Here is a 27,682-nt window from a genome sequence, read left to right as displayed (position 1 = left end):
TCCTATAGTAGATTCACGGAGGAGATGAGGAAGATTTTTGACCACCCAGTTTGCGGAAAGGACGCTGCTAAACGACTCCGGTCCCTCCGTCAAGGCTCCCAGATTGTTGCTGAAATGGCATGTGAGTTCCGCACCCTCGCAGCAGAGAGCGGCTGGGATGAGGGGCCTCTTCAGGAGGCATTCACGAACTCACTCACTGAGACTGTATCCCAATACCAGGCATGTTCTGAACCTGAACCCATGCAGCTCGGCCGTACCCGTCTATCTCCAGAGGAGAGGCAGCGGCGAGTCGATACTAGGAGCTGTCTATACTGTGGCCAGGTTGGTCACCTGGTTTCCACTTGTTCCCTGCGTCCAGCAAGAAGAGGCTCGGGTGATATGTGGAAAATACTATTGGGTCAAATTGCCTGCCCATCTTCCACCAGACCAGGCCAACCAGGCCAACCTTGTGTGGCAGAGTCAGGCTTTTCCTCCAGCTGCTCTTATAGATTATGTTGCCGACGAGAGCTTTCTGGACCGAGGTGTTGTCAACCAGTTGGGCCTGGACACTGTTCCTCTTAATTCACCTCTCGATGCCTACTATCTCAATGGTAAGCTTCTCTCCCATGTCTGTGAGAACCGTTCCAGTCATCCTGCGTCTCTCTGGTAATCACCAAGAACATATCAGTTTCCACATAATTGACAGTCCCTGTTCTGGGCCATCCGTGGTTAAAACTACACAACCCACAGATTTACTGGACCAGCCGCAGGGTTACTACTTGGAGTATATATTGTCATTCCAAATGTCTACATTCTGTTCTTCCACCTGCCTTGTCTGTATCCCAGTCCATTCCAGAACCCCCAGACCTGTCTTCTGTTCCTCCAGAGTATCACAGTTGAACTCTTGTGTTCCATAAGCACCACACACCATCTCTGCCGCCTCATCGCTCGTACAACTGTGCCATTGACTTCCAGCCTGGCACTCCCCTCCCCAGTAGCAGGTAGTATAACCTTTCTCGCCCCAGATCTAAGAATACCAAGCCTGACGCCTTCTCCCGTCAGTTCACAGCAGACAACACAGATACCGAGCCAGAAACCATTAAGCCATCCTTCTGTATCGTTGCTGCTGCCTCCTGGGAGATCGAGTCCCGCCTGATCCAGGAAGCAGTCCTTGTAAGGCTCTGTTTGTGCCAGATTCAGTTCCCTCTGACATTCTTCAGTGGGCCCATGCTACTCACCTCACCTGTCACCCTGGCATGAACGGGACTGTCGCCTTCCTGCGGTAGTGATTTTGGTGGCCCACCATGGTGGCTGCTCGGTCTGTGCCAGGAACAAAACCTCCACCAAACTTATGTCCGGTCGGCTTTGCCCTCTTCCCATACCCAGTCGCCCCTGGTCACACATAGCTCTGGACTTCGTCACTGGCCTTCCTCCAGCTCACAATAACTCAGTCCAGGACCACAGGCGCCGTTGTCATTGCACCTGGAGGAGGGACCGGTCTTGTCTTCGTGCCTCCGCCAGGACCCAATCTCAAGCTAACCATTGCCGTGCTTCAGCTCCAGTCTACACTCCAATACCTCCCTGTGTTACAATGAATACCTTGGTTCATTCATCTGTTTCCTCATCTGAGTCTGCTCTTGGGATCCCCTGTGCTGCTCCGCATAACAGTTAAAAGCCATGTGCTCTCTCTTTTTTGTGTGTGTAGAATTCTGCATGCAGAGTCTCAATTTGGTGTTTGTCCCATGTTGTGAATTCTTGGTTGGTGAGCAGACCCCAGACCTCACAACCATGAAGGGTAATGGGTTCTATAACTGATTCAAGTATTTTTTTGCCAGATCCTAATTGGTATGTTGAATTTTATGTTCCTTTTGATAGCATAGAAGGCCCTTCTTGCCTTGTCTCTCAGATCATGCAAAGCTGTTGAATCTGACAATCAATCTTATTGGTTGTACAGTCGTCTCAAATAAAACTGTGAAGGACCTCGGCGTTACTCTGGACCCTGATCTCTCTTTTGAAGAACATATCAAGACTGTTTCAAGGACAGCTTTTTTCCATCTACGTAACATTGCAAAAATCAGAAACTTTCTGTCCAAAAATGATGCAGAAATTAATCCATGCTTTTGTCACTTCTAGGTTAGACTACTGCAATGCTTTACTTTCTGGATACCTGGATAAAGCACTAAATAAACTTCAGTCAGTGCAAAATACGTCTGCTAGAATGCTGACTAGAACCCCAAAATTTGATCATATTACTGCAGTGCTAGCTTCCCTACACTGGCTTCCTGTTAAGGCAAGGGCTGATTCCAAGGTTTTACTGCTAACCTATAAAGCATTACATGGGATTGCTCCTACCTATCTCTCTGATTTGGTCCTGCCGTACATACCTACACGTACACTATGGTCACAAGACGCAGGCCTCCTAATTGTCCCTAGAATTTCTAAGCAAACAGCTGGAGGCAGGGCTTTCTCCTATAGAGCTCCATTTTTATGGAATTGTCTGCCTACCCATGTGAGAGACGCAAACTCGGTCTCAACCTTTAAGTCTTTAATGAAGACTCATCTCTTCAGTGGGTCATATGATTGAGTGTAGTCTGGCCCAGGAGTGGGAAGGTGAACGGAAAGGCTCTGGAGCAACTAACCGCCCTTGCTGTCTCTGCCTGGGCGGTTCCCCTCTTTCCACTGGGATTCTCTGCCTCTAACCCTATTACAGGTGCTGACTCACTGGCTTACTAGGGCTCTTTCATACCGTCCCTAGGAGGGGTGCGTCACTTGAGTGGGTTGAGTCACTGATGTGATCTTCCTGTCTGGGTTGGCGCCCCCCTTGGGTTGTGCTGTGGCGGAGATCTTTGTGGGCTATACTCAGCCTTGTCTCAGGATGGTAAGTTGTTGGTTGAAGATATCCCTCTAGTGGTGTGGGGGCTGTGCTTTGACAAAGTGGGTGGGGTTATATCCTTCCTGTTTGGCCTTGTCCGGGGGTGTCATCGGATGGAGCCACAGTGTCTCCTGACCCCTCCTGTCTCAGCCTCCAGTATTTATGCTGCAGTAGTTTATGTGTCGGGGGGCTAGGGTCAGTTTGTTATATCTGGAGTACTTCTCCTGTCCTATCCGGTGTCCTGTGTGATTTAAGTATGCTCTCTCTAATTCTCTCTTTCTCTCTTTCTTTCTTTCACGGTGGCTAGTTTTTCCTAGCCACCGTACTTCTACACCTGCATTGCTTGCTGTTTGAGGTTTTAGGCTGGGTTTCTGTACAGCACTTTGAGATATCAGCTGATGTACGAAGGGCTATATAAATAAATTGGATTTGATTTGTGGAAGTTACCTGTGGCTGTAATGTTTATGCTGGGGTATGTATAGTTGTTTGTGTGCTCTAGGGCAATGGTGTCTAGATGGAATTTGTATTTGTGGTCCTGGCGACTGGACCTTTTTTGGAACACCATTATTTTTGTCTTACTGAGATTTACTGTCAGGGCCCAGGTCTGATAGAATCTGTGCAGAAAATCTAGGTGCTGCTAGAGGCCCTCCTTGGTTGGTGACAGAAGCACCAGATCATCAGTAGACATTTGTTTTCAGATTCTAGTATGGTGAGGCCGGGTGCTGCAGACTGTTCTAGTGTCCTTGCCAATTCGTTGATATATGTTGAAGAAGGTGGGGCTTAAGCTGCATCCCTGTCTCACCCCACGTCCCTGAGTTTTTTGCTAATTTTAACCACTTGTTGTTGTTTTTGTACATGGTTTTTATAATGTCGTATATTTTTTCCCCAACACCACTTTACATCAATTTGTATAGCAGACCCTCATGCCAAATTGACTTGCAGGGTGAATACGTGGTGAATACGTGGTCTGAGGATGCCATCAACACCACAGGCGTTTTTGGGTTGGAGGGTTTGTATTTTGTCCTGTAGTTCATTCAATGTAATTGGAGAATCCAGTATGTTCTGGTAGTCTTTAATAGCTGATTCCAAGACTTGTATTTGATCATGTATATGTTTTTGCTGTTTGTTCTTTTTTATTGGGCCAAAATAGATTGGAGGAGTGGTTTACCAATATATCTCCATTTTGGATAGATACCTCTTCGTGTTGTTTGTTTAGTGTTTTTACATTTTCCCAGAAGTGGTTAGTCTATGGACTCTTCAATTACAATGAGCTGATTTGTGACGCAAAGTTCATTTTTTAGTAGTGTATTTCTGTATTGTTTTAGCGATTCACCATAGTGAAGGCGTAGGCTCAGGTTTTCTGTGTCTCCATGCTTTTGGTTGGATCTGTTTCTCAATTTCTTTCTTAGGTTTTTGCATTCTTCATCAAACCATTTGTCATTGTTGATCATTTTCTCCGGTTTTCGGTTTGAAATGTATAGATTTGATAGGGAAACTGAGAAAACAAATATACGTTTTAGGTTTTCTACTGCCAAGTTTACACCTTCACTATTACAGTGGAACGTTTTGTCCAGGAAGTTGTCTAAAAGGGATTGAATACGTTGTTGCCTAATTGTTTTTTTTGTAGGTTTCCACACTACTTTCCTTTATATTACTCAGTTCCTTTGGATATGACGCCTCATGACTGAGTATTGCTCTGTTCAAGTAGACTGTGATCTGATCACAGTCCCTGGTTTCAGTGGGCTGACTGTGAACGCTCTGAGAGCTATAGGTGTACCTACCATAGCAGTCCAATCCAATGTGGATAATGAAATCCAGTTCACTTCAGTAGTAATAATAATAATAATAGAATCATGTATACAGTTACAACACTACTGTTGTTGTATTGTGGAAACTTAGGTAGATACATTTAATTAAATAAAAATACGAATATATAAAGATTAATGGATAGTAAATAATCAACATAATGTACATGGATGATTACTTGTAAGTTATATACAATGTACATACTTCAGGGAACAAATGGTAATTATAACGACGTTCTTCGTTTGTCGCAAGAAAGTCGGACCGAAATGCAGTGTGTTGGTTACTTATGTTTATTAGTGAAACAAACAACGGAACTATACATGAAATAACTAATAAATACAAAACAACAAAACGGAACGTGAAACCTATTACAGCCTATCTGGTGAACACTACACAGAGACAGGAACAATCACCCACGAAATACAAAGCGAAACCCAGGCTACCTAAATACGGTTCCCAATCAGAGACAACGAGAATCACCTGACTCTGATTGAGAACCACCTCAGGCAGCCAAACCTATGAAACACACACCCCTAATCAACTACAATCCCAATAACTAAAAAACCCCACTAAGAATACAACAAACAATAAACCCATGTCACACCCTGGCCTGACTAACTAATTAACTAAAACACAAAATACTAAGACCAAGGAGTGACAGTAATGGAATGTCCCTCAGGCTATGGAAATCCTGTACATATCTGGCAGTAATATTTGCGTTTTCTCCCTCACCCAGAATAATTCACAGCTTTATGTCGTTGGTAAATGCTGGGAGAAGTTGGGAATTGATTTAGATATTTTCTTCAAAAGATATTAGCTTATTTGGGAGTATTTCTCACAGTAGAGGAAAATGTACATCTCTGTCTCTACCTCCCCTGTGGTGCAGTGACCACATAGACACTCCTCTTGGGTTAGCCATGTCTTTGTGTGTCTCCCTTTTTCTATACCCTATTACTTGGTGGTCGCTGAGCCTTTATTTGGTCAGGATCAGTTTCTGTTTTGTATCTCTGAGAGACTAGAGATATTTTGTCAATTAGTATTCTCTGTTGAGGGTCAGATAGCAATTTAGTTCATTCTGTGTTTTTGTTTCATTTTCCCAATTAGTCTAATAGGAGGATTTAGTTTCTGTAACAAGTTGATAGATATTCCTGTGTGTTTGGATAGTAGGGTTGTTTAATGGTTTTAACAGCTGACATAAGGGACTCTTTTCAGGGCTCAGCTCTTGGGTTTCCAGCGCTTTGAATTGTAAGGATGTTTGGGGGCTTAATTTCAAATGGTGCCAACATTTTATTATTGTTTTCTTTATATTTACAATTCAAAGGACTCTTCTGAGTTCCTCTCTGCATGCATTATTTGGTACTTTCTTTTGGATATTTTGGATAATTTGTCTCCCAATGCATTTAATCATAAATAAAGGTTGGACCCCATACCTCGCTTCCATATAGTTCAATTGATCTAATTACACGATTGAATATTTTGCACCAGATTTGGATAGGAATATTTATTTTTGTAAAGATTATTTTAAAATGCTTTGCAGGCTTTTTCTTTTGATGCATTCACTGCTAGACCAAATCCACCAGAGACACTGCTTTTTTGTCCCAAGTTGTACCGTTGGGCACATTTCCTAAATTGAAAGTATCTCTCTCTCTCTCTCTCTCTCTCTCTCTCTCTCTCTCTCTCTCTCTCTCTCTCTCTCTCTCTCTCTTTCAAACATGAACAACCTTCATCTCTCTCTCTCTCTCTCTCGCATACATGAACTCTTTCTCTTTCTCTCTCTCCTCAGATCTCAGCCCTAAACATTTCTCTCACCCAGGGATCCGCTCCACCTGGCAAACAGCTTTGAACTGCTGGAAGTGGACTGTGTGGCCCTAGGAGCCCGCTCTGGTCATAGAGACTCCGATGCCAGGCAAGTGATTGCCAACATCAAACAAAAGGGCGACAACATGCGTCCCTTAACCCATATCCATCCGTCTGACGCTGCCTTCAGCTGCATTCAGCTGCCTTCAGCTGCCTTACTGTCGTACTTCTGCGACTTTGGACCACTGAGCCAACGGAGGCCCTTGTCCCGTTCCGATACCCCCTATATGCACTGGATTCCTGGATGAAATCAGGATTCTGCTCTGAAAAAGCGTTAGATTTTCAGTTTTGTGAGTGACCGCAATTCCTAAAAAGGGACAGTCTGCACCCAAACAGGAGAGGAGCTCAGATACCGAATGCTAACATTGAAAAGGGATTTTAAAAGTGATGGGATATCAGTCCTTGGTCCAAACAGATAACCTTATATTGAGTCTTGTGTTAATCCACATACCCAAATGAGGCATAGACCAAATGGCACAGTTTTAAGCAATCAGGTATCTACAGCGCCTTCTGAAAGTATTCAGACCCCTTGACTTTTTCAACATTTTGTTACGTTACAGCCTTATTCTAAAAAGTGCACTTGTATTACACATAAAAAATGGAACTATCACATCTGCATAAGTATTCAGACCATTTACTCAGTACTTTATTGAAGCACCTTTGGCAGGAGTTACAGCATCGAGTCTTCTTTGGTATGACGCTACCAGCTTGGCACGCCAGCATTTGGAGTTTCTCCCATTCTTCTCTGCAGATCCTCTCAAGCTCTGTCAGATTGGATGGGGAACATCACTGCACAGCTATTTTCAGGTCTCTCCAGAGATGATTGATCGGGTTCAAGTCCAGGCTCTGGTTGTTGTCCTGTTGGAAGGTGAACCTTCGCCCCAGGCTGAGGTCCAGAGTGCTCTGGAGCAGTTTTTCATCAAGGATCTCGCTGTAATTTGCTTCATTATTCTTTTCCTCGATCCTGACTAGTCTCCCAGTCCTTGCTGCTGATAAACATCCCCACAGCTTGATGCTGCCACCACCATGCTTCATCGTAGGGTTGGTGCCAAGTTTCCTCTTGACGTGACACTTGGCATTCAGGCCAAAGATTTCAATCTTGGTTTCATCAGACCTGAGAATCTTGTTTCTCATGGTCTGAGAGTCTTTAGGGACCTTTTGGCAAACACCAAGCAGGCTGTCATGTGCCTTTCACTGAGGAGTGGCTTCCGTCTGGCCACTCTACCATAAAGGCCTGATTGGTGAAGTGCTGCAGAGATGGTTGTCCTTCTGGAAATTTCTCCCATCTCCACAGAGGAACACAAGGTGACCATTGGATTCTTGGTCACCACCCTGACCAATGCCCTTCTCCCACGATTGCTCAGTTTGGCCAGGTGGCCAGTTCTAGGAAGAGTCTTGGTGGTTCCAAACTATTGTAATTTAAGAATGATGGAGGTCACTGTGTTCCTGGGGACCTTCAATAATCCACAAATGTTTTGGTACCCTTCGCCAGATCTGTGCCTTGACACAATCCTGTTTCGGAGCTCCACGGACAATTTCTTCAACCTCATGGCTTGGTTTTTGAGATGCACTGTCAATTGTGGGACCTTATATAAACAGGTGTTTGCCTTTCCAAATCATGTCCAATCAATTGAATTTAACACCGGTGACTCCAATCAAGTTATAGAAACATCTTAAGGATGATCAATGGAAACAGGATGCACCTGAGCTCAATTTCGAGTCTCATAGCAAAAGGACTGAATACTTAAGTACAGTAAATAAGGTATTTCTATTTGTTAGTTTTCATACGTTTGCCAAAATAAAAATAAAACTCTTTTCGCTTTGTCGTTATGGAGCATTGTTTGTAGATTGCTGAGGATTTGTTAGTTATTTAACACATTTTACCATAAGGCTGTAATGTACATTGTTTTGGAAAAAGTTAAGAGGTCTGAAGTCTTTCCGAAGGCTCTGTATACCATTTTAAGCCAACTCATGTCTATTTCATATAGAGGGTTACCTACTGATCATGGCATGTTTGTGTTACAGACTCCATCTGATCTGAAATCCCAGAGTTGTGGCCTTGGACTGATTCATGTTCTCCCAATTGCTCTTAGCAAAAATTGTCTGATTTTCTGTCCAACTATTCTCATTCTGAATTATTCATATATTTGGTGATCTTAACCTGGAATGGTTGATGCCAGGATCAAAGACTACAATACATTTGTACTGATCTAAATTGAACTCAATTGTTAACTTAACCAACCCGCCCCAACTTAAGACACCCCGAAAAATCTGTTTTTTGGATATCATTTTGACAAACACCCAATGGAATCAGCAGGGGTTCAAACTGTAGAACCCAGTTCCTACATTTTAATATAAAAATTGATTTTATTGAACAAAACTATGCTATATTTTATCTCTGGGACACTCAGGATGACAAATCAGAGCAAGATTACTGAATGTAAGTACATTATTTACCTTCAGAGGTGAATGTATCAAACCAGTTGCCGTGAAAAATGTTTTTTTGTTGTTGTGCACTCTCCTCAAACAATAGCGTGATATTTTTTCACTGTAACAGCTTCTGTAAATTGGACAGTGCAGTTAGATTAACAAGAATTTAAGCTTTCTGCCCATATAAGACATGTCTATGTCCTGGGAAATGTTCTTGTTACTTACAACGTCATTCTAATCACATTAGTGCACGTTAGCTCAACCGGTGGAGGGACACCGATAACGTAGAGGTGAAAACCGTTGAATGCTGTCTACAACAGCACCCTTTGCTTTATGACAGGTGACAGTATTAATACGCATCACTGCATCCTGGATCAAAAGGTTGGCTGGGATTGGCTAAAGACCCATAGGTCACTTCCTTACTCCCTCTTTGTTTACAAAGCTCTACGACGCAAGCTTTCCGACTCTACCTAACTTCATTGTTGAAGTATAAAAACATGATTTACAAAACATGTTCACAGGGTTGGTTAACTCTTGAGGATCTTCGATGGCACCACCAAATTAGGTAAATCTGCCTTTAGTTTTTAAGATTGCAATTTGCAGATCTCATTAAAATGTGATGCTCTGGAGCCTCTCGGGCAGTTGAGTGTTGTTTGAGGACCTAGTAGCTGAGAAATTGAACTGTTCTTTATGATGGTGTTTTTGGCATATGTGTGTGTATTTTAACATGTATTTATGCATGTGTATTTTTAATTGTATCTCAATGTGTCTTGTGTACCAGGGATCACCTGGAAATGAGACCCTCGGTCTCAGTGTTGACTCCCTGTTAAAATAAATGTTCAATAAAATAAAATCTCTCTTTCTCTGACTGCCCCACCTCTCTCTCTCGCTCTCTCCCCCTCCCTCCCTCCTTCCATTCCTCCCACTCTCAATCTGCTTTGATCAGCCTCAGAGGAACATGGTTCTAGTAGATACAGAACAGCATGTACTAGAGAACAGAAGAAGGAGCGAATGATGGAATGCAGGATTAGAGAGAAATAGAGGGGTGATGGAGAGAGAGAACGGGAATGAAAGTAGAGGTGTGGATAGGAGGGATAGAGGAGAGAGCAGGGTCTCTATATTCCTCAAAGCTCCTGCTTTTCAACGACAATATTCAAAGTTCGACTCATCTTTTCCCATCCTCTTCCAACTTAGGTCATCATGTTCAACTTCACCCCTACTCACTACTATACCACACACTCACTTACAGCATTATAATACCAGCTACACCATCTCAGTTCTTAGTAGGAGAAGAGCAATAGAGTGGTACAAAAAAGTGATGGCTTACCAATGACCTGGAAAAGCCTTTGCGCACACACACACACACACACACACACACACACACACACACACACACACACACACACACACACACACACACACACACACACACACACACACACACACACACACACACACACACACACACACACACACACACACACACACACACACACACACACACACACACACACACACACACACACACACACACACACACACACACACACACACACACACACACACACACCATTAGGCATGGAAGCTGGTTGCTCTGAAGTTGAGGCCAGGGTCAGTTGAAGAGTCCACTAAGCCAGGGAGAGTAAAAGCACTTTTCTGCCTCATCACCATGCTAAACCCACTGTGAAGGAAGCACAGCCATAGGCATGTTAGCGCTGATGCAAATGGATAATGCTAATGTACTCCTATAGCTCTCTGGCTCATTGGCCTGGTTAAGGGACAGGAAGTTAGAGGGAAGAGTTTATCAGGGTGACAAGAAGGGACAGCTCTCTCTCTCTCTCTCTCTCTCTCTCTCTCTCTCTCTCTCTCTCTCAAACACACACACACACACACACACACACACACACACACACACACACACACACACACACACACACACACACACACACACACACACACACACACACACACACACACACACTCTGACCTGAGCGATTGTTGGGTGAGGTTCGTACGGGGGACACAGAAGGGGTGCGAGAGGAGGAGTAGGGTCTCTGCCTGTCTCTCTCTATCGTAGAGGCAGAACCGACAAAGTGATACTGAGAGTATCCATCCTGTGAGAGAGAGAAGGAGAGCAATAAGGAGAGAGCGATATACATAGAGAGACATAAAGAGAGAAACATGTTTAAAGTACAAAGACATTAACAAATCCATCCTACACAACACACACAGACAGATACAGTATGTTAAAATGTCTTCACAATAAAACAAACATACTGATCCCTGTTCGGTCCTTCATCAGATGGATGATATAACAACAACTTACGGCAGCTGTTGTTTTCATATAATGACTGTAAATAGAAGAGGCAGAACTCTCAGCTGGGTCCCAGCTCCAATTAAGTAATTGTCTTAACGATGCTTTTCTACCTAAACAACCCAAAACTTCACTCACATAATTGCTGCTGTATAATTAAGCAATAACTCTGCGTTGTGTCGTGCCTAAGAACAGCCCTTAGCATATTGGCAACCTGCTACAAACCCCTGACGTGCCTTATTGCTTTTATAAACTGGGTACCAACGTAATTAGAACAGTAAAAATACTGTTTTTGTCATAACTGTGGTATACAGTCTGATATACCATGGCTTTTAGCCAATCAGCATTCAGGGCTCGAACGACCCAGTTTATAATTACTGTGTTGATATGACGGAAGCTATAAAAGTCTTCCATGAAGAATAAAAACAGGATAACTAAAAACAACACCTAAGAAATCATAAAACATGAAAAATTAGGATTGGCTATAGAAGAACCATAACCTTTACGGTTAATAATGATATAATGTAACTACCAAGACTGCTCTGGCATCACTGTTTCTCCATCATCTGGGAACTCCCTCTCCTCTTGCCTGCCATGTAACACCTTATACTTTATCTGCTAACACACACACACACACACACACACACACACACACACACACACACACACACACACACACACACACACACACACACACACACACACACACACACACACACACACACACACACACACACACACACACACACACACACACACACAATCCTGCCCTGCCCCATCCCCTCTCCTCTCTCATCCTCTCCTCTCCTCTCCTCTCCTCTCCTCTCCTCTCTCATTACCCTTCTCTACACCCTCACTCATTTTACTCTCTCTTCTCTATCTCTCTACCTTTACCTCTCTGTCTCGCTCTCTCTCCCTCTCTCTCTCTCTCCCCCTCCTCTCTCTCTCTCTCTCTCTCTCTCTCTCTCTCTCTCTCTCTCTCACACTCTCTCACCAACCATCCTCTCCCTCTCTTCTTTCTATCCCGCCCTCTCTACATCCTTCCATGCCACAGCCCCCCACTGGCAAGGAGAGAGTTTGGTTGCCAAGCGACCATTGTGCCTGTTGTGCCTAAGGCCATTGGACAGGTACAGCATTTCCAGGCCGTAAGAATACACGGGACGGGGCAATTATAGCACTCATTATAGCGCGTTATAGCCCTATGCACAAGGTGAGTGTCAGAGCTTGTGTTAGTGTCTGTTTGTGTGATGCGACTAGGCTTAGTAAAGGTTAGGACAGATTGGTCAGGCCAAGCCTCACCCACGGCCATTTCTGTTGATACACCACACTCATTCAATTTCACAACTTTTTAACATTCAGCTTTGTATACTTTACTTTCCCCCCAGTCAAATCCCCTTTCTGTTTTCACTGAGATGGCTAAATAACAATTGTGTGTGTGTTTTTTGTCTGTGTGCGGGCACAAGTGCTTGAATGTGTGGGTGTGTGTGTGTCTGTGTGTGTGTCTGTGTGTGTGTCTGTGTGTGTGTCTGTGTGTGTGTCTGTGTGTCTGTGTGTGTGTCTGTGTCTGTCTGTCTGTCTGTCTGTCTGTCTGTCTGTCTGTCTGTCTGTCTGTCTGTCTGTCTGTCTGTCTGTCTGTCTGTCTGTCTGTGTGTGTGTGTGTGTGTGTGTGTGTGTGTGTGTGTGTGTGAAACTAGTAGTGACTCTTTCTCACAGAAAAAGGTCTATTCCACATCAAAGTGGGAATGGGATTGAAGACAATGGGAAGAGAGTGTTTGATGTTAGACAAATTCCATATTCAAGTGTTGAGCCACTTAGAGTAACGGAATACAGGATATAATAAAACACATTTCAACTACACTGATCTTACTACATAATTCCTAAGAAAAATCATGTATGGTTAAAGGGACTATTTCAAAGAAATCTTGAGACACTTTTCCGATTCACACCATCCTTCCATCACATCATCCTACCATCATACCATCCGTCATCATACCATCCTTCAACACACCATCCTTCACCCCACCATCTTTTATCACACCATCCTTCATCGCACCATCTTCATCATACCATCCTTCATCATACCATCCTTCAACACACCATCCTTCATCCCACCATCTTTCATCACACCATGCTTCATCATACCATCCTTCATCATACCATCCTTCAACACACCAATCTTCATCCCACCATCTTTTATCACACCATCCTTCATCACACCATCCGTCCATTACACCATTCTTCATCACACCATCCTTCATCATACCATCCTTCATCACACGATCCATCCATCACACCATCCTTCCATCACATCATCCTTCATCCTATCATCTTTCCATCACATCATCCTTCATCATACCATCCTTCCATCACACCATCCTTCATCCCATCATCCTTCCATCACACCATCCTTCCATCACACCATCCTTCCATCACATCATCCTTCATCATAACATCCTTCCATCACACCATCCTTCATCCTATCATCCTTCCATCACATTATCCTTCATCATAGCATCATTCCATCACACCATCCTTCATCACGTCATCCTTCCATCACACCGTCCTTCCATCACACAATAGTTCATCACGCCTTACTTCCATCACATCATCCTTCCATGACACCATCCTTTCATTACACCATCCTTCATCATACCATTCTTCATCACACCATCCTTCCCTCAAACCATCCTTTCATGAAATATATACACCATCCTTCATCGTACCATCCTTCCATAACACCATCCTTCCATCACAACATCCAACATCGCACCATCCTTCATCATGCCACCTTTCCATCATACCATCCTTCCATCACACCATCCTTCATCATACCATACGTCATCACACCATCCGTCCGTCACACCATCCACCTATCACACCATCCTTCCCTCAAACCGTCCTTCCATCATACCATCCTTCCATCACACCATCCTTCATCATAGCATCTTTCAATCACACAATTTTTCCATCAAACCATCCTTCATCATAACATCCTTCATCACACCATTCTTCATCACACCACCCTTTCATCACACCATCCTTCCTTCACACCATCCACCTATCACACCATCCTTCCATCACACCATCCTTCCATCACACCATCCTTCCATCACACCATCCTTCCATCACACCATCCTTCCATCACACCATCCTTCCCTCACACCATCCTTCCATCATTCCATCCTTCCATCACACCATCCTTCCATCATACCATCCTTCCCTCAAACCATCCTTCCATCATACCATCCTTCCATCACACCATCCTTCCATCACACCATCCTTCCCTCACAACATCCTTCCATCATACCATCCTTCCATCACACCATCCTTCCATCATACCATCCTTCCATCGTACCATCCCTCAACACACCAACCTTCCATAACACCATCTTTCCATCACAACATCCAACATCACACCATCCTTCATCATACCACCTTTCCATCAAACCATCCTTCCATCACACCATCCTTCATCATACCATACTTTATCATACCATAATTCATCACACCATTCATCATCACACAACTTCTCAATCCATTCGTCATCCCACCATCCTTCATCACACCAATCTTCCATCACACTATCCTTCATCATACCATAGTTCCATCACACCATCCTTCCATAATACCACCCTTCATCATATCATCACACCATTCTTCATCATACCCTCCTACCATCACACAATTTTCCATTACACCATCCTTCATCATACCATATTTCATCACACCATACTTCATCACACCATCTTTCCATCACACCATCCTTCCATCACTCCAACATTCCATCACATCATCCTTCATCATACCATCCTTCATCACACCATCCTTCCATCACACCAATCACACCATCCTTCTGTCACACCATCCACCTACCACACCTTCCTTCCATCACACCATCCTTCCATCACACCATCCTTCCATCACACCATCCTTTCCTCACACCATCCTTCCATCATACCATCCTTCCATCATACCATCCTCCATGACACCATCCTTCCCAGCTGATGTTCTCTGGTTCTAGACTATGGTTAGACTGGGAACTATGCAGAGCTACACATGTAGTTCCGCACATGTCTATACACGCATAAGCCTCACATCCTATAAATCCAACACACACATGACGCATAATACACAGTATGCCTGTGACCTTCATGTGTTACGCATAATGACCTGACTAACATCAGCAGTCAGAGCTGATGCCTTTAGCTCAATGTGATAATATTCTGTGTTGCTGTATATGCTTTTGCCTAGCCCCAGGTAGACTGTAGTTATCACACTATTGGTTTGAACTGAGTGTGTTTCTGTGCTCCTTAGCAGCCCAATCAGTTAGTGTCTCTGACTCTGCCGTGGGCACTTGTTAATGTCAGCATCAGGATAGATAAAGGAGACAGCTGACTGTCTGGTTGTTTCCAATTTAACAACCCTTGAATGCACTGAGAAAGAGAGAAAGACAAAGGGACAGAAAGAGAGAGACAAAAAGACAAAGAGACACAGAGGAGAGCAGAGAGCAGAGCAAGAGACAGAGAGACAGAGAAACAGTGAGACAGAGAGACAGAGAAACAGTGAGACAGAGAGGCAGAGTGAGCAGAGAGACATAGACAGAGAACGAGAGAGCGAGAGAGACCGAGAGAGAAAGCAGAGAGAGCACAAAGACAGAGAGAGAGAGAGAGAGAGACGGAGAGAGACATAGAACGAGAGACAGAGAAACAGAGAGAGCGAGAGAGAGCGAGAGAGAAAGCAGAGAGAGTGCAGAGACAGAGAGAGAGAGACAGAGAGAGGCATAGACAGAGAGACAGAGAGAGCGAGAGAGACAGAGAGCAAATTGTAGAGAAAACAGACATGTAGAGAAAGCAATGGGTAGAGAAAGTGAAATAGAGGGAGATAGACAGTAATACAGTGCTTTCAGAAAATATTCAAAACCCATAATGTCAAAGTGGAATTATGTTAATAGAATATTTTACATATTAATTAAAAATGAAAAGCTGAAATGTCTTGAGTCAATAAGTATTCAACCCTTTTGCTATGGCATAAATAAGTTCAGGAGTAAAGATTTGCTCAACAAGTCACATAATAAGTTACATGGACTCACTCTCTGTGCAATAATATTTAACGACTACCTTATCTCTGTACCCCACACATACAATTATCTGTAATGTCCCTCAGTTCAGCAGTGAATTTTAAACACAAATAAAATCACAAAGTCCAGGTAGTTTTCCAATGCCTCGCTAAGAAGGGCCCCTATTGGTAGAAGGGCCCCTATTGGTAGAAGGGCCCCTATTGGTAGGATGCTCCCTATTGGTCGATGGGTACATATTGGTAGTGTCAGGATTTGGCCAGGGTTGTTCCGGGTTTTGGTCACTAGATGCCCCCATTGTGCTTTTTGACCTTATGTTTTTTCCCTTGTTCCCCATTATTATTTGCACCTGTGCCTCGTTTCCCCTGATTGTATTTAAACCCTTAGTTTCCCTCAGTTCTGTGCTCTGTGTTTGTATGTTAGCACCCAGCCCTAGTGTTCTGTGTTTTCTTGTCGATTCCGGTGGATGCTCTTGTGGAATTCTGTTTTTGTTTTTGAGTATCTCTTGAGGCTTTTTTGTGCTATTCCTACCACCTTTTGGATTTGCCATTTTTGTATTGAAGGACTTCTCCTTTTTACTTTATTAAATACACCGTCTTAAGTACTGCTGTGTCTGCCTCATCTTCTGGGTTCTGCTGACTATTCGTGGCTCAGTTGGTTAAGTGACTGTTTCTCACTCCGGAGACCCAGGTTCGTAACCGGGTCCTGACAGGTAGGGCACCTTTTGGCAGACATTAAATAGCCCTTTGAGCATGTTGCAAGTTATGGGTATGCTTGTCATAAGCAAGGACTATGGAGTTTTTTGGGATAAAAATAAACGGAATAGAGCTAAGCACAGGCAAAATCCTAGAGGAAACGCTGGTTGAGTCTGATTTCCAGCAGTAATAATACACGACACACACACACAGACAAAAACACACTCACACACACACCACTAATACTACACAACACACACACACCACTAATATTACACAACACACACACACCACTAATACTACACAACACACACACACACCACTAATATTATACACACACAAAAACACACTCACACACACACCACTAATATTACACAACACACACACACCACTAATGTTATACACACACAAAAACACACTCACACACACACCACTAATATTATACACACACAAAAACACACTCACACACACACCACTAATATTACACAACACACACACACCACTAATATTATACACACACTAAAACACACTCACACACACACCACTAATATTACACAACACACACACACCACTAATATTACACAACACACACACACCACTAATATTACACAACACACAAAAACACACTCACACACACACCACTAATATTACACAACACACACACACCACTAATATTACACAACACACAAAAACACACTCACACACACACCACTAATATTACACAACACACAAAAACACACTCACACACACACCACTAATATTACACAACACACACACACCACTAATATTACACAACACACAAAAACACACTCACACACACACCACTAGTATTATACACACACAAAAACACACTCACACACACACCACTAATATTATACACACACACACACACACACACACACACACACACACACACACACACACACACACACACACACACACACACACACACACACCTTCATAATAAAACTACTAATATTACACAACACACACACACACACACACGCACACGCACACGCACACGCACACACACACACACTCCTAATATTATAACACACACACACAACAGTGTTCTCTCTATGTGTCACACACACAGATGCTTGTGCACTCACGCATACATGTTGTCGTGTCTTTGGCTATGCCGGATTAAGTGATATGACATGCTATTCAATAAAATCCTTTCTCCGTAATTAATATTATCTGATTGAGCTAATCATGTAAGTGTAATTAACTAGAGAGTCGGGGCACCACAAAATAATATTTATAGAGCTGTTATCTTCCGAATAAACTCTTAAAGACCTAGCAATATTTTACATCAATAGCAGTCAATATTAATCGTCACCTTAATTCAGTCTCATCTGAAAGTTGTAAATTCTTGGTTATCTTCACGAACCCTGGCTAACAAGTTGCATCAGCAATACAAAATTGGGTTTAATTATTTATTCACTAAATACCTAACTATTCACACAGAATTACATATACAAAGAATGAATCATACCTTGATTACAAATTACATCATAAAGGAAAACTTCCCTAGCGGACGGAACAGATATGACAGCTGGTTACACAAAAGAAAAGGGGCTGGGTTTGAGTGAAAGAACGGGAAGACTGAGTGACAAAGAGAGAAGCTGTGCTATCGTAAATACAGTATCTTATGCATTCTAAATTATCCCCCATTTGGAAAAGGAAGATAAATATTAACTCTGAGCTGCGCTTCGGTAGGTTGGTGGTAGATGGAAGGCCGTGTTGCCAAACCGAGTCCTTTGTCCTTTGGAGAATGTCTCTGGTGGTAAATTGGAAATGTTGTAGTAACGTCGTTGTGTGGTAGACGGGATACTCTGTCTGTTCTTTCCTAGCCCGCGTTTGCTTTTCAGCTGCTGTTGCTAACTCAACGGCTAGGAGGTATCACTTCTGTAGTGAATAAAAGTTCAAAGTTCATACCATTCGCAACCAAAGCTCAAACTGAGGTTGGCTTAGTTCTGTAGTTGACATGTTAGTCCTTTTAACGCAGAGGCTGCAGACCTCACATACTTGGAACAGGAGGTTACATTTTTGTCAAGGCTTTATATAGTGGAGCGAGAAGGGTGTGTCTGAAAAGTTTTATAACCCATGTTGTAAGTCGCTCTGGATAAGAGCGTCTGCTAAATGACTTAAATGTAAATGTAATGTCTCTTCACAGGGGCGGGCCATTGATTGAGCAGAGCCCTAACCTTATGAAAACCCAAATCTCTCATTTGGAAGCTAAAATTACATTTAATCTCTTCACCAATAATTGTATATTCAAACACAGCATATGTTCAATTGGTCTGATTACTAGAATATAGTTCATTTCCCCCAGCTTCTGATGTTCCCAGAATCTGTCTGTTAACCAAGGGGTTTTCAAAATTCACATCAGTAGGGTAGAGAGAGGAAAAAGGGGGGAGAGCTATTTATGACTGTCATAAACCTACCCCCAGGCCAACGTCATGACAATGTACACAAGCATACACTAGCACACACACCAAAGATTGGGGACCATTTGCACCCCCCCCCCCCGAAGTAGATAATTTAAAGACCATGATTAAAATACACCTCACAACTAACAGCAGTATACTTTGGATTTCTGAGCTTTAACTATTATTAATCATTAGTTATAAACGAGACATGAATGGTGCCAAAATGAAGTTTGGGTGGGGCTGAGGGCAAGAAAAACAGTCACATGTGGCAGTGTGGATAACGGGAGTAACCGTTTAAGGTCCAATATCACTCAGCTCCCTGCCTAGAAATAACGATGTGTAGCGATAAGGAGGTGACTCCACCCAACGTGGGGAATGTATACTACCATGGGTGAAACCATGTCTTTGTCTAATCCATTGACCCTCTGGGAAGAATAAACTTTAAGCTTTCATAGTGTCCGTTCAGAGTTTTTACTCTGAAAATTAGGAACTAACAGTTGGCGTTGTCGGTAGGATTCACCGCGATTTAAAGTCAAACCAGTGAGTCCAGATCAGTGGAACAGGATCTGGCACAACAAACAAGGCAGGCATAGTTCCTAAACCTCTTTCCACTCATTTTGACATCTTGGGAGATTAGATTCGTAGGCTGAACAATTATAGGATATGGACCTAGAAAGCCTGAGTTTATTCAGTAGGCCCATTGAGTAACGACCGGTCATAGCTTTGTGGCATATGGTAAGTCCCGGAAGTCAAACAAGAACAGGTTGGTACCTAGGGGGTAAGTCCTAGGGGGTAATCCCGAGTAGGTTCGTTACTGCTAGTACTATAAAGTATAGAGTAAGTCCTGAGCAGGATAGTTCCTGTAGAGAGTAAATATCATAGAGAGAAGGGAAGTCCTTAACAGGGTGGAGAGTAAAACGCCAGTGTCTCAGCCTCCAGTATTTATGCTGCAGTAGTTTATGTGTCAGGGGGCTGGGGTCAGTTTGTTATATCTGGAGTACTTCTCCTGTCCAATTCGGTGTCCTGTGTGAATCTAAGTGTGCGTTCTCTAATTCTCTCCTTCTCTCTCTCTCTCTCTCTCTCTCTCGGAGGACCTGAGCCCTAGGACCATGCCCCAGGACTACCTGACACGATGACTCCTTGCTGTCCCCAGTCCACCTGGCCGTGCTGCTGCTCCAGTTTCAACTGTTCTGCCTTATTATTATTCGACCATGCTGGTCATTTATGAACATTTGAACATCTTGGCCATGTTCTGTTATAATCTCCACCCGGCACAGCCAGAAGAGGACTGGCCACTCCACATATGCTCTCTCTAATTATCTCTTTCTTCTCTCTCTCTCTCTCTCTCTCTCTCTCTCTCTCTCTCTCTCTCGGAGGACCTGAGCCCTAGGACCATGCCCCAGGACTACCTGACACGATGACTCCTTGCTGTCCCCAGTCCACCTGACCGTGCTGCTGCTCCAGTTTCAACTGTTCTGCCTTATTATTATTCGACCATGCTGGTCATTTATGAACATTTGAACATCTTGGCCATGTTCTGTTATAATCTCCACCTGGCACAGCCAGAAGAGGACTGGCCACCCCACATATGCTCTCTCTAATTCTCTCTTTCTTTCTCTCTCTCGGAAGACCTGAGCCCTAGGACCATGCCCCAGGACAACCTGAAATGATGACTCCTTGCTGTCCCCAGTCCACCTGACCGTGCTGCTGCTCCAGTTTCAACTGTTCTGCCTTATTATTATTCGACCATGCTGGTCATTTATGAACATTTGAACATCTTGGCCATGTTCTGTTATAATCTCCACCCGACACAGCCAGAAGAGGACTGGCCACCCCACATAGCCTGGTTCCTCTCTAGGTCTCTTCCTAGGTTTTGGCCTTTCTAGGGAGTTTTTCCTAGCCACCGTGCTTCTACACCTGCATTGTTTGCTGTTTGGGGTTTTAGGCTGGGTTTCTGTACAGCACTTTGAGATATCAGCTGATGAAGGGCTATATAAATAAATTTGATTTGATTTGATTTGTGTAGTGGTGTATTGGCCAGACCCATAAGGAGGGTGGAAGCCCAGTCACAGATACGCAGGGTGTGTGTGTGTGGGTGGGAGGGGGGTGTATGAATGTTTGAACAAGATACGTCTGTAGTAACGGAGGCAACAAGAGAAAGGTTGGTTTATGATCTCTGGGGATGGGGAACCATGACAGATTATGTGGAAATAAGAAGAAAAATGTGAATCTGTTATGGGATTTTTATGAATAATGACTAAATTATGTATACATTTAGCTTAGAATTATAACTAAACAGAATAGTACTCTGTTACTGTATGAATGTATGAATCTTATTATAATCATAATACTGAATATAATGTGTGTAGTTTTAGTCAAGAATTAGAACAAGGACGTTCTGTTCCTTGTTAGAAACTAATGGAGCTATCGTCAGACCGGCTGGAATACTGTGTTCCTTACAGGACATTCTGTCCCCACCAATGGAGGGGAGAGACCTTGGGCTTGTAGTAGATTGTTTAACAGGTGGCAGACAATGTGAGAAGGCTTATGAACTATATTGCCATTGTATCTGAGAGGAGGAGGGACATTTATGATGAACTGTGAGGTATATAAACCAATGTACATGGTATTATGACCAGAGCTCTCGAGAATAAATGCTATTAGCTAATTTTGGTGGCTGGTCTCTGTCCATTTAATGCAAATAAGAACCTTACAAATTCTTAGAAACGGACAGCGTGTTTTAATTTGATTGGTTGCTCCCCCACAGCCTGGTTCGACCTGTGCCTGCACTCTGGAGAGTCCGGGGTAAAGTGGGCATTCAGCCTGGAGGAGTGGTGCCAAGGCTGCGCATCAGAGCTCCAGTGCTCCCTCACAGCCCGGTTGATCCGGTGCCTCCTCTACACACCAGGCCTCTTGTAGGTCTCCCCAGCCTGGTGGGCCCTGTGGCCCCATGCAACAGGCTGTCCCTGCGTCTCCTCCCTGCAGAGTCGCCCTCCAGTCTGGACCCTCCAGCGACGCTCTCCAGTCCGGAGCCTTCAGCGACGCCCTCCAGTACGGAGCCTCCAGTGTGGCCCTCCAGCCAGGAGCTTCCAGCAATGCCCTCCAGTCCGGAGCTTCCAGTGACGCCCTCCAGTCCGGAGCCTCCAGTGTCGCCCTCCAGTCCGGGGCCCACAACGAGGGTGCCCAGCCCGGGGCACACAACGAAGGTGCCCAGTCCGGGGCAAGCTACGAGGGTCCCCAGTCCGGGGTTGGCAGCGAGGGTCTACGTCCCTCACTAGATCCACCACCGCGGAGAAATGCCCACCCAGATCCTCCCCAATAGGTTCAGGTTTTGCGGCCGGAGTCCGCACCTTTGGGGGGGTACTGTCATGCCCTGACCTTAGAGCTTTTTATGTCTCTATTTTGGTTTGGTCAGGGTGTGATTTGGGTGGGCATTCAATGTTATTTTTTCTATATTTTTGTATTTCTTTGTTTTGGCCGGGTATGGTTCTCAATCAGGGACAGCTGTCTATCGTTGTCTCTGATTGGGAACCATACTTAGGTAGCTTTTTCCCCACATGGTTTTTGTGGGTAGTTATTTTCTGTTTAGTGTTTGCACCTTAAAGGACTGTTTCGGTTATTCTTTTGTTTATTTTTGTTATAGTGTTCAGTTTTAATAAAACAAGCATGAACACTTACCACGCCGCGCTTTGGTCTGCTTTGGTCTGATAAAGCTGATTTCATGAAATGGATTGTGATCTGTGTAAAGCTGATTTCATGAAATGGATTGTGATCTGTGTAAAGCTGATTTCATGAAATGGATTGTGATCTGTGTAAAGCTGATTACATGAAATGGATTGTGATCTGTGTAAAGCTGATTTCATGAAATGGATTGTGATCTGTGTAAAGCTGATTTCATGAAATGGATTGTGATCTGTGTAAAGCTGATTTCATGAAATGGATTGTGATCTGTGTAAAGCTGATTTCATGAAATGGATTGTGATCTGTGTAAAGCTGATTTCATGAAATGGATTGTGATCTGTGTAAAGCTGATTCCATTTGTTGTCTTTGTTTTGATACAAGTTTCACCAGATTGGTTCTGCTGGATTGTTGGGTTCGGGTGCTCCCTGATCTGGTAACTCTTCAAAGAGGTCACCAGTAAAATAAGGGAGTATGAGCTAAGTTGGAAAATGGTTTCAACGTTAACCGTATGTTTTTATATCATTTGACATTTGTCGTATAGACAATGGGTTGAAAAAAAGGGTTGGATCATTTATAAAATGTTTTAGTTATGATTTGGATACAGCGAGAGAGAGTTTCTCTGACACTGAGGGGTGGGTGCACTGCTCGAATTCATTGGGCCTCGGGAGGGTTTTTCTCTCGAGAAACATTAAGTGTCCCCCGACAGGGAGGTTATTAGAGAACTCACTGTATGATATCTTGAGTCAATCATTACATTTTCTTGTTGCTTTTTTGTTTTACCCTGCCATCAGAATTTTAATGGGAAATCGCATCAATACATATAGATTGCTGGATGATAAGGTACAATTAATTGCCTACAAGGTTCATAGTCTGTGTCTTGCGATAACACCCAAGGATGAAAATGAAGGTATAGAGACGAGTATCACATGGGCATAGAACGTAACGGGTTGACGATTCAGTCCACAATTGTAGTAGCATCAAGAGGAGATGGGGAACAAAGTGAAAATGACATGGCTTGGAACCTGTGGCCGGAAAGGGGAAGACTGGGCGAAAGCATGAGGAGTCTTTTTAGGACCTTCATTTCAGCAGAAAAGTATCCCGAAGGCAGTCAGGCGAAGAGAGAGTGGGAATTGTCATGCATATACAAGTGTGCATATCTTAACACGTTATTAATGCTGTTATGTCTTGTGTTTCCTTTTGCTTTTCAAGTCTTGTGCTATCACTCTCTAAGGAACCAGAAGGAGAAAGATGAAATGGAAGAAGTCAACAGCTCCAGTGGACATGTTATTATCAGTGTTCTATGATGAATGGAAATGATGTGATCACAGGCCATAAGTCTAGGGGTTCGTAAACCTCACTGTGAATGTTAATTTTTGTTCATTATACTGTCTTTACATTATACTTTGCTTAGTGTGTTTACACTATACTGTGCTTAGTGAAAACATCAGGACATCTATAGAACCTAATCAAGTTGGGTCGGGGTGTTCCTTTCCGAGAGAGAGAGAGAGAGAGAGAGAGAGAGAGAGAGGGAGAGAGAGATAGAGAGAGAGAGAGGGAGAGAGAGAGAGAGAGAGAGAGAAAAGAGAGAGTGAGAAAGAGAGAACGAGAGTGAGAAATAGTGATTGGAATGAATGAAATAAAGAGAAAGAGCGAGATAGAGGAAGAGGACTTGAATAGACCTGCAGTACACAACAGAACCTGAGCTCTGGGCTCAACAATGTCTTATTGATCAAACTTTCACACTAAATCCTTCACAGTACTGTGCTGTTGTTCCTCTCGTCTAAACCCCATTACTCTTCTGTGTGAACGTAGTAATGGTCCACCCCAGGGAGCTATGTACACAACACACACACACACTTGCATGCATTAGCGTGCACACACAAACGCACATACTCGCACACACGTAACGCATGCATGCACACAAACACGCTTGCATGTATCCACAGGCTGTCTCACTGCCTTTCTATTGTATACAGCATATCTCAAATGAGTCGTGAGATTTGATAACTCAGAGAATGTGGGAGCAAAAACAAAACCAACTGCCTTGACAAAACGCTCCAAAACTAGAAAGTGACAGAAAGCAATAAAACGTGTAACACCAAGCTAAGCATGTCTACACAAGGCACACGATCTGGGAATAAGTCCAGAATAGGAAAGCTTATTTTGTGAGGTCAAGGGACAACAGTTCTAGTTAGGTGTCTTTTACACTATTATGAAGCATTATGTCACTCTTTACGATGCTGTTACTAAGCATTATGTCACTCTTTACGATGCTGTTACTAAGCATTATGTCACTCTTCAAGATGCTGTTATGAGGCATTATGTCACTCTTTAAGATGCTGTTACTAAGCATTATGTCACTCTTTAAGATACTATTATGAAGCATCATGTCACTCTTTACGATGCTGTTACAAAGCATTATGTCACTCTAATAATGCTGTTATGATGCATTATGTCACTCTTATGATGCTGTTACGAAGCATTATAAGCTGTGTATGTCTTACCTTCTTGTAGAGGCTGCGTAGGTCTCTGTACTGCCACATACTGCTGAGCACCTGAGAGGCTGCCTTCACCACCTTGGCTGAGTGTCTGGGAGAGAGAGAGAGAGAGAGAGAGAGAGAGAGAGAGAGAGAGAGGGAGAGAGGAAGAGAGAGAGAGAGAAAGAGAGAAAGAGATAGAGGGGGACATTTTGATTAGAATTGTGTGAGAACAGTACAGTGGGGCAATAAAGTATTTAGTCAGTCACCAAATGTGCAAGTTATCCAACTTAAAAATATGAGAGAGGCCTGTAATATTCATCATAGGTACACTTCAACTATGACAGACAAAATGAGGGAAACAAATCCAGAAAATCACATTGTAGGATTTTTTAATCATTTTTTTTTTTAAACGAGCAAATATTGTCCACATGAAGTCTTCATTTACTTTATTAGTTCTCAACCTCCCCTATATATAGGCCAATGGGCCCTGGACAAAATATGGCATAGTGTGCCATTTAGGATGAACACTAACTTTAAGGTGAACACTGCAGAGATTGAAAATATGTTCAACATCAGGAGTCCCTCTGTCTGGTTCCATTATTGTTTTAAGAGGTGATTGCTGTTTAGAAGAAGCGCCATCTTCCTTATCAGTTATTGAACAGCTACTTTAAAACCAACGACTCCAGCATGCTAATGGCTGCCGCTCGCCAACTTTAGAGAAGATGAGAAGAAACAGAGTGAGTTTTTCATTTTGTAAGAGCAGTGGAGAGACTTGAAGAGGGTGGTTATTGTACATTTGTGTTTCATTAGAAACGTATAAATACAGCTCTGTGAATGGGCAGAAACACAACGCTACAGAAACATCAACTTGGCGAGGCGCACGCCGCACTGATAGGACGCGTGGGGATTGAGTAGCTCCATTTTGTACAGAAAAAATTGTAGTTACTGTAAATGTAGAAGCCAGACAACAAAGTTGAAATTAAGCCTCTAAAATCGATAGATCAATAAATACCCAAGCAACTGGGAGAGAGTGAGCTGTCTAGCTGGGAGAGAGTGAGCGGTCTAGCTGGGAGAGAGTGAGCGGTCTAGCTGGGAGAGAGTGAGCTGTCTAGCTGGGAGAGAGTGAGCGGTCTAGCTGGGAGAGAGTGAGCGGTCTAGCTGGGAGAGAGTGAGCGGTCTAGCTGGGAGAGAGTGAGCGGTCTAGCTGGGAGAGAGTGAGCGGTCTAGCTGGGAGAGAGTGAGCGGTCTAGCTGGGAGAGAGTGAGCGGTCTAGCTGGGAGAGAGTGAGCGGTCTAGCTGGGAGAGAGTGAGCGGTCTAGCTGGGAGAGAGTGAGCGGTTTAGCTGGGAGAGAGTGAGTGGTTTAGCTGGGAGAGAGTGAGCGGTCTAGCTGGGAGAGAGTGAGCGGTCTAGCTGGGAGAGAGTGAGCGGTCTAGCTGGGAGAGAGTGAGCGGTCTAGCTGGGAGAGAGTGAGCGGTCTAGCTGGGAGAGAGTGAGCAGTCTAGCTGGGAGAGAGTGAGCAGTCAGTTATGTACAACAGCGAACCAATCATTTGGTATACCGACATTGCAACAAGAACCCTACAAGACATGACTTCCCACAGCAGAAAAGACAAAGAACAAATTGGAGATGCAAACGAGAGTAATGAACAACTAAAGGATATGCAGGAATTCATAGCTTAAACACTCAATGCTCACTAAAACAAACAAACTGCTACAATCTGTTGTTAAAAAATGAGATTAGCTCGAAAAGAATGTACCATCTATTGGTTACGACATGCACATACAACGAACAAGACAACTAAATTTGTCTTCTGGAAACAAAGTTGCAAACTTTAGAAGATGAATTGGACAAGGACAAATGGGACCTTTCCAGCTACGTGATCAAACTGATATCAGAGGAACTTGAAGTGGGTATATCACCAGAGGATCTGGAACGGTGCCATAGGATTGGCGTAGAACAGAAGAACACTAAACACCTTTACATGGGAATCTTCAAGATGTGGAACTATCAGACCAAAGTCAACATTCTGAAGGCACAGGGGGGGGGGGGGGAAGGAGA

The 27,682-nt window shown here is 43.6% G+C and overlaps 1 protein-coding gene across 1 annotated transcript in view; it reads right to left on the bottom strand.

The window, feature by feature from the left end:
- LOC135517153 (catenin delta-2-like) overlaps positions 1-27,682 on the bottom strand; it is a 586,832-nt gene that overhangs the window by 6,392 nt on the left and 552,758 nt on the right. Inside the window, exons 22-23 of the mRNA XM_064941201.1 lie at positions 25,648-25,732; positions 10,932-11,058 (exon numbers count right to left, since the gene is read on the bottom strand). Coding sequence (XP_064797273.1) covers positions 10,932-11,058; positions 25,648-25,732 — 212 coding nt within the window. The remainder of the gene's footprint in view (positions 1-10,931; positions 11,059-25,647; positions 25,733-27,682) is intronic.

This window comes from Oncorhynchus masou, chromosome 28 (genome assembly GCF_036934945.1).
Source record: "Oncorhynchus masou masou isolate Uvic2021 chromosome 28, UVic_Omas_1.1, whole genome shotgun sequence".
Taxonomy (NCBI): domain Eukaryota; kingdom Metazoa; phylum Chordata; class Actinopteri; order Salmoniformes; family Salmonidae; genus Oncorhynchus; species Oncorhynchus masou.
This window is presented reverse-complemented; position numbering and strand designations above follow the sequence as displayed.